At 37.1% G+C, this 17792-nt stretch overlaps 2 protein-coding genes across 3 annotated transcripts; both read left to right on the forward strand.

The window, feature by feature from the left end:
- Positions 1 to 452: 452 nt before the first annotated feature.
- LOC143846693 (tropomyosin) lies at positions 453 to 7409 on the forward strand. The gene is made up of 3 exons (XM_077355197.1): positions 453 to 702; positions 6698 to 6854; positions 7113 to 7409. The coding sequence occupies exons 1-3, from the start codon at positions 523 to 525 to the stop codon at positions 7244 to 7246; spliced, it is 471 nt and encodes a 156-aa protein (XP_077211312.1). The 5' UTR covers positions 453 to 522; the 3' UTR covers positions 7247 to 7409.
- A 1729-nt stretch (positions 7410 to 9138) lies between these two features.
- On the forward strand, positions 9139 to 17392 carry LOC143846692 (nuclear transport factor 2-like). Of its 2 annotated transcripts, none has more exons than XM_077355196.1 (10): positions 9139 to 9273; positions 10238 to 10355; positions 10446 to 10583; positions 12767 to 13070; positions 13169 to 13437; positions 13791 to 13953; positions 14079 to 14200; positions 14515 to 14580; positions 15879 to 15942; positions 16881 to 17392. In XM_077355196.1, exons 2-10 carry the CDS (start codon positions 10293 to 10295, stop codon positions 17102 to 17104), a joined length of 1413 nt encoding a protein of 470 aa, XP_077211311.1. In that variant the 5' UTR covers positions 9139 to 9273; positions 10238 to 10292; the 3' UTR covers positions 17105 to 17392. The 2 variants fall into 2 exon arrangements, with proteins under 2 accessions (XP_077211311.1, XP_077211310.1); XM_077355195.1 differs by lacking the exon at positions 9139 to 9273 and adding an exon at positions 9292 to 9580.
- Positions 17393 to 17792: the final 400 nt, after the last annotated feature.

Raw genomic sequence — 17792 nt, forward strand, 5'->3', positions numbered from 1 at the left:
AGACAAGAAGCTTCCGCCGGAATATCAAAACATATTATATCATTTCCCAAAATTTATCCTACTTCAACTTTATTTTAATGATTTTTGGGAGCTTCTATGCTGCCCCACTCCCACCTTATCCAGTCCATCCCTCTCTTTCCAGCCCCACTCCCACCTTATCCAGTCCATCCCTCTCTTTCCATCTCTCACAACTGGCCCCACTAATATTTCATGGAACAATTTTCTAGCCATTGATGTTAGCACTACCAAGTTTTGATAATTGCACTGACTCATATAGTCTTTTATCATTTAACCATCTGTCAAGGTTCCTTACAGTTCCCAAAAAGCTCTTAAAAGTAAATTAGAAAAAGAAAAGACAAGCTGATCTTGTGCCATTATTAAAAACTTATAGTGCCAATATGAGTAGCCCGAGTGCTTTTGTCCTATGGATCATACCGAAATGACGAAAACACCTTTTTGGTCACCCATCAAAAGCTAGCCGGTAGAAAATGTTGGCTCCCCATCAAAACCCTTGTTACATGAATGGACATGGAAGAAACAGGGAAGGGAAGTGAGAGATGGAGAACAGCCATCTTAAATCTATCAGAGATGGGAACCAATCTAGACTCCCTTCAAAAGCTTCTCATGAAAAAGGCCGTTTTTGTGGACGAAGACACATTCTCTAAGGCATCTCTCACATCAGAACAGGCTAGAACAATCAAGGTATTAGAATTTGTTCGTTTTACATCTTTTTTTATATGGTTCGATTTGAATTCTTATGTATTGGCTGATTTCATGATCTGGGTTGGTTGTATTTTTGGTGATTTGCTCTTTATTTGATGGTTTGGATTCATGGGTTTATTGTAAAGGGATAGTAAGGGTTAGATAAGTGGAGATTCTGATTGATTTTGGGGATTTTTTTCTTGATTTTACATTTAAGCTGATTCCATGCTCTAGGTTAGTTTTGTTTTTATGTAATTTATTTTTCTTTCTTTCTTTCTTTTCTTCTTTTGTGTTCTTGGTTCAAGGGTTTCTCATAAGAGAGATGGGTAGTTGCAGATAGATAGGGTTATATAATTACAGAGTCTGATTGATTTTGGGGAATGTTTTCTGGATTTCACCTATAAGCTGATTCCATGATCTGGGTTGGTTTTGTTTTTATGTAATTTGTTTTTCTTTCATTATTCCACCTTTTTCTGTTTTTTGTTTCCCTCATAAGAGATAGCTTGTCGCAAAGTTTGATTGATTTCAACAAATGGGTGTTGAAGTAATGGGTCTGAGATGATTGGTTTTTTGTTCTATTCCAATTTATTATATTTTTCGTTGAGGATTTATAGACTGAATACTCAGTGAATAGTGCATAGCGAAGATAATTCTCTGCAATGTCATGGGCGTACCTAACTGGTGCTACCTTAGGAAGACAACAGAGACAATTGAACACAACAAGGAAGCACATAAAAGTGAAGGTGTCTTTGCTATTTAATGCAATGTAGTTGATCCCAAAATGAAAATGAAGGGGTCTTTGCTATTCAGACTACAAGCCTTTACACGTGTGATGTATATTGTGTCATATCGCAACATCTGAGGAGCCTAAGATTCTTTAGAACAGCCTCCATTCTTGGAACACTGATATGTACTTCTATACGATTATATCTACAAGTATATAAAATGGGTTTCTAAGAACTCCCCAAGCGTCTCTACTCTCTACACCACTTCCATATGAAAGGATGCTCAAGACTCTTCTATGGGTTATTCAACTAGGTCAGTGTAGAACTGTTTCATTCCATCTTTCACACGTAAACCAACCTATAAATCGCTATCAAGTGGGAGCAACCCTAACCGTTTGATAACCTGATTCAAACCTCCCTCTCTTCAACATGATTCAAGATTCATTGTATTGTTAGATCCCATGGATTTCAGAAGGGCATCCCATAATTTTTTCATGCAACCTCCAAGGTCCCAGGTATCACTAGATTGTGCCTTTAGTAGTCATCCAACTACCTAAATTCGAGGTTCTTCCCAATCTTCACCATTTGCATGTTTGGAACCCATTCATTTGTTGAGTGATGAGGCCCACCATGTATGGGCCACGGTTGAAACAGTACACTAATTTTCTGAATCTGGCTATCCAATCGGCGGTTAGCAAATGAAAAAAGAAAAACAAACAAATTTTTTAATTCCATTTTATTCCAGATGGAATTCCAAGGATGCTCCATTCCGGCAGGGAAACCATAACAGAAACTATACTGGAATGTACTGATTGAGTTCGCCAATTCTGAATATTCTGGATTTTTCTCCTCGTTCCAATTGTTTTAGTTTATTCCAGTCTGTCAGTACTTTAATTTTTTTACCATTTATCTTGAGATTTAGATGCTCTTAAGGGCCTATTCAATTGAAAAACCATCTCCAATCAAAGGGGGCAGGGCTGTAGTAATAACAAAAACCTCTCTTTATATGGATAATATAGATAGCACTTACATTTTATTGATTTTAGATAAATTTTGATATAATATTGATAAATTGAGGGTCTAATAAAATACGTCATTAACTTTTTCTTTTGTTTTTGCCATTTTTATTCTCATCCTTTTCTATTTTCCCTTCCAATTTTACAATTTTTATTTCCTTAATTTTTTTTTCAAGTTGTCCAAAGTGGAACATTGGGATGGGTGGAACACCAGAGTATTCCATAATCCATACGCTTCATCATTCGACTTTGTTGGAGAGAATTTGTCATCAAATTCAAGCTGCTTGAATCTAATGACTTGTTCATGACTAATCAATTGTCGTCCTCAAATTGATCTCATGGATCTCTGCACTGATTTTTATCTCTACCTTGGGCATGAGCTTAGACTCTATTCAGATTATGGTATTGATCTCAAAATCCATTGCGGTATTAATCATTAACTCCGTCCTAATTACGATTTTGATCTTAAAATCCATCTTGATCTCTATCTTGAAATGCATCACAGTGACGATCTTGATCTCATAGTTTTAAAATTCCCTCACATCACCCCCCTCGCCCGCGAGCCGTCTCCCTTTTCCCTTGGCCACGTTCCACATTTTTCCTACAGAGTCAATAAAAACTCCTTTGACTCTCCCGAGCTATGACCGCGTCAACCGAGTACTCAGCTTCGTCAAACAAGTACTTGAATGCGTTGTGCTGAGTTGACTAGGATTTTCTTCGATTCGGTTTTGACCCACATCCGTGTTTTGAAACACATCTTGATCTTGAAATCCATATTGATCTCCATCCTGTGATGCAGTACCAGGTCTCCCAATCTTTCATTGATCTCTCCAGTATTATTGTCCTTGTTCTCCAAATTCCCTTAATGTAATGTGATTTGTGTGAATTGAACTAGCTTCCCATTAGTCTCTATATATTCTTGCCCCACTTACTTGCTTCTATCATTATCACTGCCAATGGCATCACATCTTGATAAATGAATTCTCAATGAACTTGCTTTGTTATCATTGATGAAAATTTGAAGGCGATGATGAGTCCTCATGTCTGCAAAGTTTTTATCCAAACGACCTAGGGCCCATATCTAGTGTCATTGTTTGTAAGGTTCACTGGGACCCATTTTTCAATGTTCTTGACTCATTTCTTGTTTGTCGCACTTTTTTGGTTTGTTGGGCCCATTCTCTTCATCGTTCTCCTTCAGTTGGAAAGAAGTTTTCATCTCCTTCAGTTGGAAAGAAGCCATCCTCGAATTCAATCCCTCGTAATCCAATGACGTGCAACACTAAGGGTTTGTTTGGATGCACTCAATGTGTATTCAATGAATTATTTATTTGCAAAGAAAAACATTTTACACTATTTGGACGGATCATTTTCCACAAAAAAATGTATATATACATACACACATATCTATTATAAGCTCAGTATTTGATTAAAGGTGCCATACAGCTTATTTTTATTTATTTTCAGGTGTCCAAAGAAGACACCTTAAATTGCCGTGTCAGTGTTGGCCCATTTCATCATCAGAATACCTCATATGTATGTGTAATGAAGTGCCGTGGTGTCCCAAAGTGACAACACTTTCAGCAAACCGAAAACTTGGGCTGTCCAGCTAGCATATGAAGTTAACTATTAAGAGGTTACATTCTAAGATTCAAAAAATACAAAGCTACCAGGGATTGAGAAATTAATGTACTCAGCACACAACCGTTAGGAATGTCAGTTGTCTATATTTCCAAGGCAGCCTCCTTACTAAACATTGATCACCGACAAAAGGTTCAATGTACCAACAAGGGATTGGATCTGAGAAATCTTTGGACGCTAACTTTTGTCTTCCTTGCATAACATCTGCATATGATACTCTTAAACACAGATAGGGTTGTTTATTTTTCTCTTGATGATGATTGTACAAAAATGCTTAAAGCAATGAATGCAACATGTTTGTTAATGTGAGATAGTTTAATGTTGTTAGAACCAATAACTCTCATTTTAAATCATAAAAGTCAAACCAAAACTATTGGTTTCAGTTCATGTAGCTTCCAAGTTCCAACAACTAAACATCACCATAGGAATATTTGAAGTCATTAATAATGATGTCACCATAACATCTGAAGATGCAAAGGATCCTCATCCCAGCCTGCACTTAAAAAAGAACTAGGAAACCTTTCAGAAAAGCGTCCACTTGATTCAATCTGCCTGAAAGAGGACTTCAAGAGCACGAAGGGTTAGCTCAGCAAATACCCCAAAGCACTGGATGAAGAGAGTTCTTTCCGTGCTTTGCTTGCCTTCGTGTTCATCTGTTATTCAAAATTTGCCATGCACTCTTTCATATTGATTGACTACACACCTTGTGTAAAGATCCCTGTTTTTTTCCCCAGTATGCCTGATATGACTTGTAATAGCTCGTTAGAACTGAAACAATTGTCAAAGTTTTGTATGACATTTAGGACAATCCATGAACAAATGCTCAAGGGCAAAGTTCACACATGGTTACATGATACACGCATGATACTGTCATAGCAACTTGACACTCATACTTACTGGACTTTTTTGCTGTCACTCTTTCTAATGAGATGGAATAAAATCCACAACACGCGAGATAAGATCTTGATTTCTCAAACTTGTGCAACAAGGAAGGAATGAAAAGTAGGTTGGGGAAAACCCTCTTGTTATACGGTGAGATGTTGAAGGAAGCTCTAGTTTTCACTTTATGAAGCCAAGAGAAGGCTGAGTTCTTCATGTGAGCCCTATGTTGGAGTGAGATTAAAGGAAGTTCTAGTTTATGCTTCATGAGGCAAAGAGAAGGCCAAGTCCTTCATCTGATCTCTATAATGGAGTGGATTGCAATAAAATAGACAGGCACCTCACAATAAAGTAAAATAACGACCATGGGGCTGCCAGCCTTTCAATGATTGAACACCCTATTGTTCCTCAACTTCCATAAAGACCTGATAATAGAAGCAATGGTAGTCCCCGAAATGCATTTAGAAGTCACCCAATCGTTCCTCAGCTTGACCATTCATTTCAAAAAGGACAACACTATTTGTTCTACATTTCGGCTAAAGATTTAGAAGTCAAACAAGTAGTAAGATATTAAAAAGCTTTTAAAAAAAATCAATACAGCTCAACCTTTTGTCTGGTGATATCTGTTATTATTTTATATTGTCTGTCCTGGGTTTAATGCAGTATTTGTTAAATAGGTCATATCTGGTCAGGCTCTTCCATACAATCATCAAATTTCGTGTGTCACTAGGTCTTGATGTTTAAAAAATCTATACACATTTGCCAAAGCTGAACCGAACCCTATATGGTTCATTAGTAGATAGGTTACCATTATGGTTTTTTTTAACTTCATAGCAGCTTGTGCATGAAACGACTTATTTATTTATCTATTTATTTTGCTTCGGTTTTTCTGTAGACCATATGGGTCTGTTCTACGCCCCTTCCTCTCATAAATTCTTAGAAAAATGTCATTAAGTTTCATCATTCCATGATGTATGCTGTTGAGCATCTATATTGTAGGAATGCAGAGAAACACTGCATGGATTAATTATTTATTTCCGTATACTGTGGAACTCTGCAATTCTAGGCTCCAAACTTCAGTAAATATTTTCCATTCAACTCTTCTTTTTTCTCTATCAGTGTGGTCCTTAGGGACCCACAAATTGTACGTTAAAGATCATATGAATTAATAAAGTATAACCATTTTAAAAAAAATTTTTTTAGTGAAGTGTACTTTCCAAACCATGATTCACTATCTTTTCTACCATTAAATGACTTATCTATAAACATTAGTAATTTGGCTAATGGATGTTAGGATATAATTATAATCAATCCACCCGAATTGTAGGCTTGAACCTTGTGGTCAATTGTTGGAACCTTAGCTGTTGAATGATGTTGAGCAGTTCATCCAGAGCCCTTCTTGAAATTTCCTCAAGAAGTTGATGCCCGTCATAATGCAGCAACCTTCCTTTAAATTGCTTGAGTATTTGACTTTCCCAAATTTCTTGTGCGGTTATGCTGGGTTCATGATCGTGTTGAGTTTGCACTTTGTTTCAGTGGCATAATATATGTCAAACCCGAACTATATCAAATATGTGTGTATATTTTATTTTTTTTGAGAAATATGTGTATATATTATATTTACTCATATATATGTATTTACGTATTTGTCACATACTGTTTCCCTGTTAGCAGGCACTTGATTTACTCATATATATGTATTTATGTATTTGTCACATACTGTTTTCCTGTTAGCAGGCACTTGAACAGAGGGTGGAGACTTTAGAACGTGAGCTTGATGCTGCAATTACGGCAGCTGCTCGCTCCCGTTTGGAAAAACGGCAGGTGGAGGCAGCACAACGGGCTGCTGAATTACATGCGCAAGATCTAACAAGAGAGCTTGAGAATACAACAAGTAGGTCTTCCTAATTTCACTTAATTTGTATCCTCTGAAAATCTTTTCTGAACTCTGCTGATTTTTTCATTTTTTCGAATATTAACATGTAAAGAAGGCTGCATTGTTGATGTGGGTTAAGAACAGAAATCTGCTCTGGTTCATTGGTTTTGAGAATATTGAAATTGGACTTGAAATCAACGCATTTGGATTTTCAAATGATTTAGTGGTAAAACCCATAAAAAGCTCACCTTTCTATGCACATTTCCTTTTATACAGAGGTGTTCAAGCTGCACATGGAAGAGTTGCGCGCCAAGCAAGAGGAGATTTCTAAGAAAAACAGTGATATCAAAGTCTTGGAAGCTATAATTCAGACACTTGGGGGGAAAGAGAGAACTACTCTGGTTGGCTGACCCAACATGAGCTCCTTTAGATTATGTATCCATTTCTGTCTTGTGGTATCAGATATTTCAGTTGATAGCGTGTTGATGCTTGTTAAATGCATTGTTTTTTCTAGTTGTATATCATATTCAGAGACTCACAGTGAAATAAATGTGTTAATCAAGGATACAAGTAGTTCCTGGAGTGTTGTCAAGAAAGTTTTCCACTGCTTGAATCATGATTCAATACAATTTTATCTCTAAAATCTTCTAAACAGGATTCGAAACGAAAGTTAGTCTTCGATGGTTATGATTGTTGGATCAAATGTGTTTTTCACCCCATGTTAGGGCCCATTGAATGGATAGTCCAGATCGTCGGATTGGTGGGCCACGTCTCAAAACTCTGCCTGATTAGGTGAGCCTAACCATTATTATTGTAGGATGCAAGGAAGACGATTTGAAAAGTTTAAAAACAAAATTATCTTTGACAAAATAGAGCGTTTGGGACACCATATATCTTCTTGTGGCTCCATTTATTTCTACATAAAATGGGAGAAAAATAAATTTTACATCTATTTTTCATTTAAAAATGGGCGTAAAATAAATTTTACATCTATTTTTTTCACTTAAAATGGGTGTAGAATTAGAAATAGAGCCTAAAGAAGAATTTTATTGATTTATTCTATAAAAACTATAATAAAAAAAAAGGGAAATGATTCATGCGCTCCAATGTTTTGATAAACATGCTCTCCGGATGTTTGTCGTGTAGTATTTAAAGGGCTTTAAGAGCTTTTTGAGAACCGTAACATTCCTCTTACAGCCCTTTAAATACTACTACATGACAAAATTTGGGGCGCAGAAATCATTTCCCAAAAAAAGGAAAAAGGGAAAATTCATAATTTTCTTATTAATAAATTAACATGGGGTTGGGCAATTGGACAATCCTACCCGTTCAGTTCAATCGATGCCAAGCAAATGAAGGTTTTAGATCATTTGTCCATGGTGGCACAGGCAGACTGAGCAATCTAGACGTCGACACGTATGTAAAATCTACGGCCTAGATCATCCGTGTTCCTCGAGGATGCCAAAGGGTTCCCCACAACGTAGATGTTAATAAGGAGATTTGAATGCTTTAAACCGGTATGGTCCAGTATTTTTCAAAAATTAGTGTAATAAGGAGATTTATATGGTGTAAACCTGTATAATCTAGTATTTTTCAAAAATTACTGTACGATTAATACCATGGGTTGATCGAAACCTTCCATTTGATGGTCCACGACGTAAATATGTTGTACCCAGAGAGAAATCATTTCCATAGTATGATCCAAACCCTGCGATCTATAGAGGTTGTTAATAAGAGGATGGGGATTTAGGGCGATGATATTCTCTCCAACCCCAACACCCCCCCGGAGTACTCATTCACCCCCCTGCTAACGAAATTTGAAGTAAAAAAGGCCGGATTTTTTTTTGGTTCTTGGGATTTATGTGGGAGAAAAAAAATCCAAGGAGATTGGTGGGAAAAAAAAAAAAAGAAGGTCCTAGAAGTATCACGGCAAAATAAAAATCCCATGTTTGGTTGACCGGACTATGGTGGGAAATGCGTACTGCGAAGGGGGTGGAAATATCATATCTTTGTTACTCTAAATGTAGAAGAATTTTACAATAACATGGTGGACCCCACGTTTGATTGATTTGAGCCGTCGATTTAATTGTCCCTAACTTTCGATCTTTAATTTGTGGGCCCCACCTTGATGTAAGCTTTTGGTTCGCTCTGATTTGGGCGATCCCAACATTCGATCAACAGAGGAATAAATAACTCTTAACACACAATAACTCCTTTGATAGATGGTCAGGATCATATGGGTGGGCCCAGTCATGCACTCTCCAGTCTCCACCCTTTTTGCACCCGGTCTCTAGTCTCTACCTCTTTGTGTGGGACCGCTTCTCTACGTCTTTGTGTTGGACCAGGATTTCTAATTTCTTAAATAAAGGCTGCCCTTATCATTCTCGTCCCCCCTCCTTCTCTCTTCTCAGCGATTCATCTGTTCTTACCAAATACGGTACTCTTTTTATTGCATTCAACTGAGCCAGACCTGGATTTCATCCCACCCTTTGCTCTTTATTTCTAGGGTTTTGTTATTCTCAGAATCTCAGCTCTCGGGTTGTTTTATCGTGTTAGGGTTCTTAGGATCGTCTACTGCTGGTAGACTCCCTCACCTGGTTCTGTTGAAAACTGTAATTTGTTGGGGGAGGGATTGTTGGCCTATGCGGGTTACTTGACCCAGATCGGAGTATGCCCGCGTGGTCCTAGGCCTTGTGCCAGCAATGCTGCCTGGTCTAGAGTCTAGATTCTTAATAAAGATAATGGTAGTGATTTTTTTTTATTTGTTTTGGATCTGTTTGCTGTAGTTCAGGTTTTTTATGCTTTTCATCATTCATTCATTCTTCTCACTTGCATTCGACTGAGCATCTTATTGTATTTTGTAGTTGGCATTGCTTTGGTTATATGTGCTTTTGATTTTTATGTTGGGGGGATGAGGAGGGTGGTCAGGGCTTTTTTTTATTGAGGTCGCATTGTCTTCTTACTCTCTTTTGTTTTGGGTTCTAGGTTTTTTTTATTGTTTGGCATTTTCTCAAATAATTTTATGTTTTAGTATTTTTTAGGTTGAGTTGAGATCGTGCTTCTTCATTGATCGTTGTTCAATTTGTTTGTTGGGTTTTTTTTATTTTTGTTAGCTAGGTATATTTGTTTGGATATCATGGTGTTTTTCATCTCCCTGTATTTTGTGTGTTCATGTTTCAAGTGTTTTGGAGTTATCCCTTTAGAATTTATACTTTATAGTATTTTCTGGTTTCCTTGAATCATGCTTCTTAATTGGTTAGTGCTGTGGGTAGGGTTTCATCTTGTATTTCATTGATTTCTATCTCAATTTTATTGCTTTTTCAATATGATTATGATATCTTTGGATATGATTATAGTATTTTTTGTTTGGGATACTAAAATGGTTCCTTTTCTTTCTTAAGAAACCAAGAAACATCTGGGTTTGAGCATCACACAGGTAGTGGTTTTACTTCAGAGATGGCATTGCCGACAGTGAGTCCTGCTCCTGCTCCTCCTTCTCCTGCTCTTGGTGCCCAACTGGTAGATACCATATTTTATTCTTATCATTTTTTTGATTAGCTGTGATGATTTCTGTGCTGTTGGTCTAATTGATGTTGAGTTGATTCCCAGGTTGGAGATACCTTTGTTGAACAATATTACCATATTCTCCATGAATCGCCAGAATTAGTCTACAGATTTTACCAGGATTCAAGCGTGCTGAGCCGTCCTGAACCCAGCGGCGTAATGACTTCAGTAACAACAATGCAAGTAAGTTTGTTAGGATGAATATTAGCCCTCGTTATTGCTCCTTGATTGCTTCTGGTCAATTGTGCAATGATACTGCGCCCACAATTATTGGAATAGTAATGAAATCTAGGGAAGCTGGTTTACAACTCATACTACCAGTGTTGGTGACACACCCAATCTCCATGTACTGGCATTTGTAGGGTAATTGGTATCCTTCAACCTGGGCCCTACAAACTGGTCAAGGGTTCTCCTCTGACCAAGGTTTTAAATTTCGGTTTTGGTTTTGGTTTCAGTCACCTAGGAAATGGGAACATTCAGTTTTATTTGGAAATTTCAGTTGAATTTTTGTAAAATCACGGAAACCTATAGGTATAGGGGCATGTCCAAATGATAAAATTTTAAGTTGAACTTCAGTAAATACTAGACTAAGTATAATTACACACTTAGAAACCACCACATGAGCAAGACAACCTTCCATAATGGTTTAAAACATCGAACACCTAGTGAGATTCTCTGTCACACATGTAACTATTTATACATACTTAGGAGGAGGGTTGGCGTCAGGTTGGCAGCCGGCCATAAACTTTGCCACTTTTCTATGAAATGAATCCTATAGAAAATTCATGAAAATTTTCTAATGCTCTGTTTGGTTGCTTGTAGATGGCTGGGAGAGTAGGAGAAAAATAAGTCAAAGAGAATTAGACAAGAATGGAAGAGAATGGAAGATGGAGAGAATATTAGGAGGGAGATTTGCGAGTATTGTTTGGTTGCGCGACGAAATTAGCGGAAGATGCAGGTTGTCATTATCAAAATATAGGTGGAAGAGAGAGAAAGAGAGAAAAAGAATAAGACAAGAATTTCTCCTAATTCCCCCAACAAATTTCTCCATTTTGGTGAAAAAAGGGAAGAAGATTATGGGGGGGAACATCTCCGCCACGTAGGCGCCACCTAGGATAAAAACCAATAATGATGTCTAGAAGTTGTCTAGTGGTCAAAGGTGTAAATGACAACCAAACATGCTTTGGGGAGATCTCATGCATTTGAAACTCCTACAATCCCCCCAAAACAAGCAACCAAACAGAGCATAAAGGATTCATTAGCCGACCCCAACTAGTTTGGGACAAAAGCTTAGTTGCGTTGAGTTGTATATACACTATACTTCACATACAATTCTTATAAATATATTTACATAACATATGTTGATATAGTATAGGTATACCACTAATAAACTTATGATTTTGGTTACGACATGCATTACGATTACATAATTAGTTTTGGTGGGGTTGGAAACATAAGCATTTCGGCCGTATTGTATCGTTTTTAATCAAAATTTAAAAATATGCCTTTGACAGGTAAAAATCCATTGCTCTGATAGCCAGTTTATGTACTTGGTGAGCTTTTTGCACCATTGACAATTCATGATGAACCTGGTGTATAAATGTGCCTATCATTGTACACATGCCACATGTATGGTGGGGATTTGGGGCGGACTAGCAACATTACTAGTCTGAGTAGTACCTTCCTATACGATGTAGTAGACATAGTAGTAAATCATACCAAGTGTTTTTTCCGAAAGAGCTCATTGTTTTTTAAAAATAATATCAATCTTTTTTAACATGGTACACAATAACGTATATCAAGATAACTAAAGAGATGTTACATGCATATTTAGGATAAATAAATAATATGAGAAGAAAGAAAAAGGTGAGCTGTGGATTCCTCATAATACCTGTGTCGTGTCAACACACATGTCCAACATGATGGTTATTTGAAGACTGGGTTTCCTTGTTACACAATATATTTAGGTTTACTTTAGCAATCCCACCTTTGAACTTTTAAGTATCATATTTGACTTTAAGAATGATGAAGTGTCAGATTTCCTGCCAGCAATCAATTAACATGATTTCCAGTAATTGGATGATTTTTATGGTCATTACTTTGCCATTGATGTTTTGTAAACTGTGTTTTCTGCTTGTAAGGTTTTGAAATTTGATTTGGTTGGCACCAGTCAAAAAAAAGTTTGATTTGTTTGTTCTGTTACATTCAGGATGAAAAAGTACACAAAAAATAGAGCATTCAAGTGGACTTCAACATTTTGATGATCGTTTGAATATTGAATCCAATGAATTTTCATTCAATAAGTTTTTGAATATTCAAATAGAACTTCACATTTTGGTGATTAATGTTTTATTTAATTGTCACAGGCCATCAATGAGAAAATTCTTTCAGTGGACCACAAGAACTTTAAGTCAGAGATAAAGAGTGCAGATGCACAGGATTCTTACAAGGGTGGAGTGATTGTTCTAGTAACTGGATGCCTCACGGGGACGGACAATGTGAGAAGGAAATTTTCCCAATCATTCTTCCTTGCCCCACAGGACAAGGGTTACTTTGTCTTCAATGATGTCTTTAGGTACATGGATGAAACTGAATCTACAAACACCGACTTTCTGCTGGTTAATGGTAGCATTGAAAGTGCCCCGATAGCTCCTTTAACCCCTGATCTTGGTAAACCTTCCCACCCCCCCCACTACTTAATTGTTTTTATTCAACAAATCTCTTTGAAATGAAACCATGTTAGCCTTATATTTCTATTTACTCTCCAGCTCCAGATCATCACGTGTCTGATCCTGCAACATCTATATCTGAAGAAGATCTTAACAATGATGAGGAAGCTTGTGAGCCATCTGACAATGGGGAAGGGTTAGTTGTTGAAGAAGAGGTTGTTGTGGATACTCCAGCTCATTCAAGTCAAAATGAAGTGCGACCACATGCTGAGTTAACCTCATCAAGTCAAAATGAAGTGGGACCACTTGCTGAGTCAACCTCTTCTTTGGTACAAGAGGATGCTCCGAAGAAGTCTTATGCATCAATCGTAAGTATTTGTTAATGTGGACACCTTTTTTCCATGCAGATGTAAGTTTCTTCTTGTGTATTGTGCTTAGTGAAGGAGTTGCGTACATGGTTTTAAATTTCGGCCAAAATTTAGGATTTCGGCCGGGGCAGACACCCAAAGTACCAATTTCAGTTTCAGGGCAGATTTTGGAAACTTCTGCCGAAATATTGGTAAAAAAAATGCTGGAATTTCGGCTGAAATGACCAAAAATCTGAAATTTCTAAATTTCTAAATTTCGGATTTTAATGATTATTTTTCCTTTTTACCAAATTTTGGCCGAAATTTTTTCGGTTTTGTCCGAAACCGAAATTTTAAACCTTGGTTGCGTACAGGTAAAAGGTATGAAGGAGAATAAAGCATCTGCTACAGTGCATGTGCCTACTACTACTTTCCGGGTGGCACCTGTAAACACCGAGAGACGATCGCTGGTGTCTGCATCACCTGCTCCTGTGCCGGAGACTCGTGCTCCTAGCAGCAACAATCTTCCCGATGAAGGTTTCTATCTTCCCTTCCTCATATTGATACACAGTTATCTTCCTCTGAGGTTCTAACAATTTGTTTTGACTTTGGAAGTATAAATATAATATACTCATCTAAGATAACTATTCTTTTCCTTGCAGCCGAAAGTCATTCCATTTATATCCGGGGTTTGCCTTTGGATGCAACAGTTGCTGAACTTGAGGAGGAGTTCAAGAAATTCGGGCCCATCAAACCTTTTGGCGTTCAAGTCAGAAAACTTAAGGTGTTCCTCACATATTGCCTTCTGCTACTCTTGTCCACTTTAACAATTTTTCAGTTTATAACTAGAGGAATGCTAGATTCACAGGCGCCCTTGCAAAATAAGGGGCAAAGGGCGCCCCTATTGGTCAAAAACCATTAAAGACAATTATTGATTTCAATTTTCTGTACCATATTTAATTGTATTTGACCAATAGGGGTGGCCTTTGCCCCTTATTTTTCAAGAGCGCCTGTGAATCTAGCATTCCTCTTATAACTATAACCATAATTATAACTATAACCATAATAACTATATATTCTCTTCTTTTACGTTTGCAGCCACAAGGATTCTGTTTTGGCTTTGTTGAATTTGAGTCGTCAAGCTCCATGCATAGCGCAATTGAGGTATGAGCCTTGCACTTGCCAACTCATTTTCTGACAAATATAGTCTGTTTGTGGTTTCTTACTGATAATGTTTTGCCATTTGCTAATAGGCAAATATAATTAGGCATACTTTAAAAAGTTGTCTTGCTCTTGCTTGATAAGAAATATACTGTTATCTTCAGGGTAATAGAAATTCTCTATTTCTAAGCTGCAGAGAACAGTATCTTTAAAAAAGGCCCTGGGGTATGCCCGTGGGGCACCAATATTGCACCTGCAATACATGGATGACCCTATTATCTTCACTAGGGCCTATGCCACAAATATCTCCGATATTTTCAAAATATAGCGATTTTATCGCTATATTTTGATAAAACATCAAATCCTATAATAATCCCGATAATTTAAAAATATAGTGATATTTTCATTTGATAATATCACGATATTTTTCCTATATATTTACAATTTTTATTTTTTTCTTAATCTTTATATTTTTACGTATTTTTAAATAATTTTATTTATCGTTTTTCCCTGATATAAACCTGAAAAAAATAAAAAAGATTAATATATCCCGAGATTTTCCCTTGCCTAGAAATTCCCGAGAATGATACTTGTGACACCCTTGATCTGTGAATTCAAATTAATATCTTGCATTTATCAAGGAAACAAAAAAAAAAGGGTAGCCCAGTGCACTAGGCTCCGCCATTGCGGGGTCTGGGGAAGGGCTAGATGTAAATAGGTCAAAAAGTTAATAAGATCAAATCTTATGCGGTTAGTCTCAGTGTCGACCAAGTGACTGCATATACTTTTGACTCTATCATTGGTTTTAAATTGGAGGCCATCTTGATAAATATCTTAGCCTTCCTTTGAAAGATGGATCTATTAGCCCTCCTGATTAGGATCCAGTAATAGAAAGAATTGAGTCCACATTTTAGACATATATTTCTAATCAATGAGAATCGGTCAAATTGGTCGCATATGATTTTTTCTCCTATTCGCTTCTTGATCAAGGTAGATTTTTAACATGGGTGTGTGAGCAATTGCATAGATATTTATCAACATATTTCCAGGTTGATCAGTGGCCAGAAATAAGCTGGCCTGTTGATCCAAGAATTTGGTTGTTAAGCATCTTTTCTATTCAACCCTGGCCTGTTCAGCAGCAAAAAAACTTTAGAAATGTTTCTTCTTTTTAAAAACTTCTTCCATCTATTTTTATTTGCTTATAAAGCCCCACATTCTTGTATTTTTCCTGAGCACTGAACTACCAATATTCTATTGTGTTTCCCTGCATTTGAAACATTTGGCTATTGTTATTTTTTCAGGCTTCATCTGTCACAATTGGAGGGCGTCAAGCTTTTATTGAGGAGAAGAAAACTACATCTCGAGGTGAGTGAAAGTTTTAGCAATTTTAAACTTTTGTCTGTGTCTTATAATATTCCAATACATGATATTGAAAGTATTTATGATACTTGGTGATCAACTTGAATACTACTTGGGATTGAGCCTGTAGCTCAATCAATGGTCAAGGCTTCTTCAACCTAGAGGTCGGAGGTTCAATCCCAGCTTACGTACAACAAAACAAAACTTGAATACTACCTAACTCGACTAGGTTTGTACGTGGGTGCTTGGGAACTGAGCATAAAACTCTACTGTTTTAAGATAATGCCTTGTCAGTGATGGACTTGGCTGATTATAAAATTACTCAGTTTTAGTTGAAACCTGGGGCTTAATTATCTGAATTGAATCTGAGCTTTTGGACATTGATATAGAAGCAAGTGATGTTGGGTTAACTTTGTAAGGTTTGTGAATGTGATGTTCTCTGCTTAATTTGCATTTCAGATAGTTTGTACTTGTCTAACCCAGAAATAAAAAGAGAGCTTACCATATTTTTTTGAAGGATAAAAGAGAACTTATAATTCAAAAAAATAAAAATAAAAAAATAAAATAAAAAGAGAACTTTGACAGCAATCTCACACTACTCAATTCTTAGAGTTAACCCAACTTCGCTCCTCGTCTAGCGAGTACTGCAGTCAGCATTATCATCTAGAAATTGCTCATGGATTATATAATTTATATCTACATTAACCAGAGCAACCTTAAAAAAGGAAATGTTATCAGCACGACCCTGGTTTTATAATTGCACAACTGCAGCATATCTTTTCTTTTTTATTTGGCTTGCCAGAGCTTTTTGGGAACGGCAATGACCTTTGACGGCTCTTTAAATAATAGAAAATGTGTTTGTGCAAATATCAAAACATGGTTGTGCTGATAACATTTCCCTTAAAAAACTTCTCAAAAACTGGCATTGCTGTTGTTTTCTTCAGTTGGTGGTGGCAGCGGCAGTGGTGGGAGAGGGCGTTTCCCTCCCAGAAGAGGCAATTTCCGGAACGAAAGTTTGAGAGACCGTGGGAATTTTGGTGGGCGTAGCTTCGGCAGAAGTGATTATGGTGTCAGAGGCGAGTTTTCAGGTCGTGGGCAGGGTGGTCAGAATGGGAATGGCAGAGCCACCCACTCAAGTGGGGTGAACCAGACTGCTGTTTCTGCTTGAAACCGTATGCGGGGATGAACCATAAAAGGCGATGATTTTCAACTGACCCTGTGGTTCCTCATTTCTTTTATAATTTATAGTTACAACTGTGCGTAAAAATTCATTTTTTTGTCAGTTGAGTTTAGGCGAAAGATGTGTTAATCTAATTTAGGATATTTATCGGCTTTGTTTTCATTGAGATTTATGTCTATGATGTTTGGCATTGTCAATAATTTGGATAGTGAACATCACTAGCCGAAAGAGAAAAAATTATTGAAGTTATGAAAATCTTCATGCATTTTTGTTTTCTTTATAGTTGTTGCCTCTGTAAAAATAGCGCAGGCACCCCCTGTGCACTTTAGTTTAAAACCCCTTATCTCTCATCAGTTACCCAATTAGCTTAAAAACCCGAATCTATGATCAGAGATACCCAGTCAGTTTAAACTTTATCCAGCTTCAGCAACTCGGGTCGGGTTGAGGCCAACCAGCCCAACCCGAGATAGCTTTCCCTCAACCCTAACCACCCCACCCAACCATCCAGAGCCTCAGGTTGAGGATGATCAACCCTAACCCTAACCCAACCCGCCTCTAAATTTCTCAACTATTCTTTTTTTTTTCAAATCGGGTCGGGTTGGGTTCGGGTTAGCCAAGGGAAAAACAGAAAAATACAAAAAAACAAATGTAACAGTAAGAAATCACAATCCAATTA

This window comes from Tasmannia lanceolata, unplaced genomic scaffold, assembly GCF_043159265.1.
Source record: "Tasmannia lanceolata isolate RefF3 unplaced genomic scaffold, GAP_Taslan_0.1 ptg000015l, whole genome shotgun sequence".
Taxonomy (NCBI): Eukaryota; Viridiplantae; Streptophyta; class Magnoliopsida; order Canellales; family Winteraceae; genus Tasmannia; species Tasmannia lanceolata.

Excerpts from the sequence above, each read along its gene's own strand:
- LOC143846692 (XM_077355196.1), top strand. The coding sequence starts at position 10,293 with ATGGCATTGCCGACAGTGAGTCCTGCTCCTGCTCCTCCTTCTCCTGCT. Across the intron at positions 10,356-10,445 it reads CTGCTCTTGGTGCCCAACTG|GTTGGAGATACCTTTGTTGA; the intron begins GTAGATACCATA and ends GTTGATTCCCAG. Across the intron at positions 13,071-13,168 it reads TCCTTTAACCCCTGATCTTG|CTCCAGATCATCACGTGTCT; the intron begins GTAAACCTTCCC and ends TTTACTCTCCAG.
- LOC143846693 (XM_077355197.1), top strand. The coding sequence starts at position 523 with ATGGACATGGAAGAAACAGGGAAGGGAAGTGAGAGATGGAGAACAGCC. Across the intron at positions 703-6,697 it reads AACAGGCTAGAACAATCAAG|GCACTTGAACAGAGGGTGGA; the intron begins GTATTAGAATTT and ends TCCTGTTAGCAG. Across the intron at positions 6,855-7,112 it reads AGAGCTTGAGAATACAACAA|AGGTGTTCAAGCTGCACATG; the intron begins GTAGGTCTTCCT and ends CCTTTTATACAG.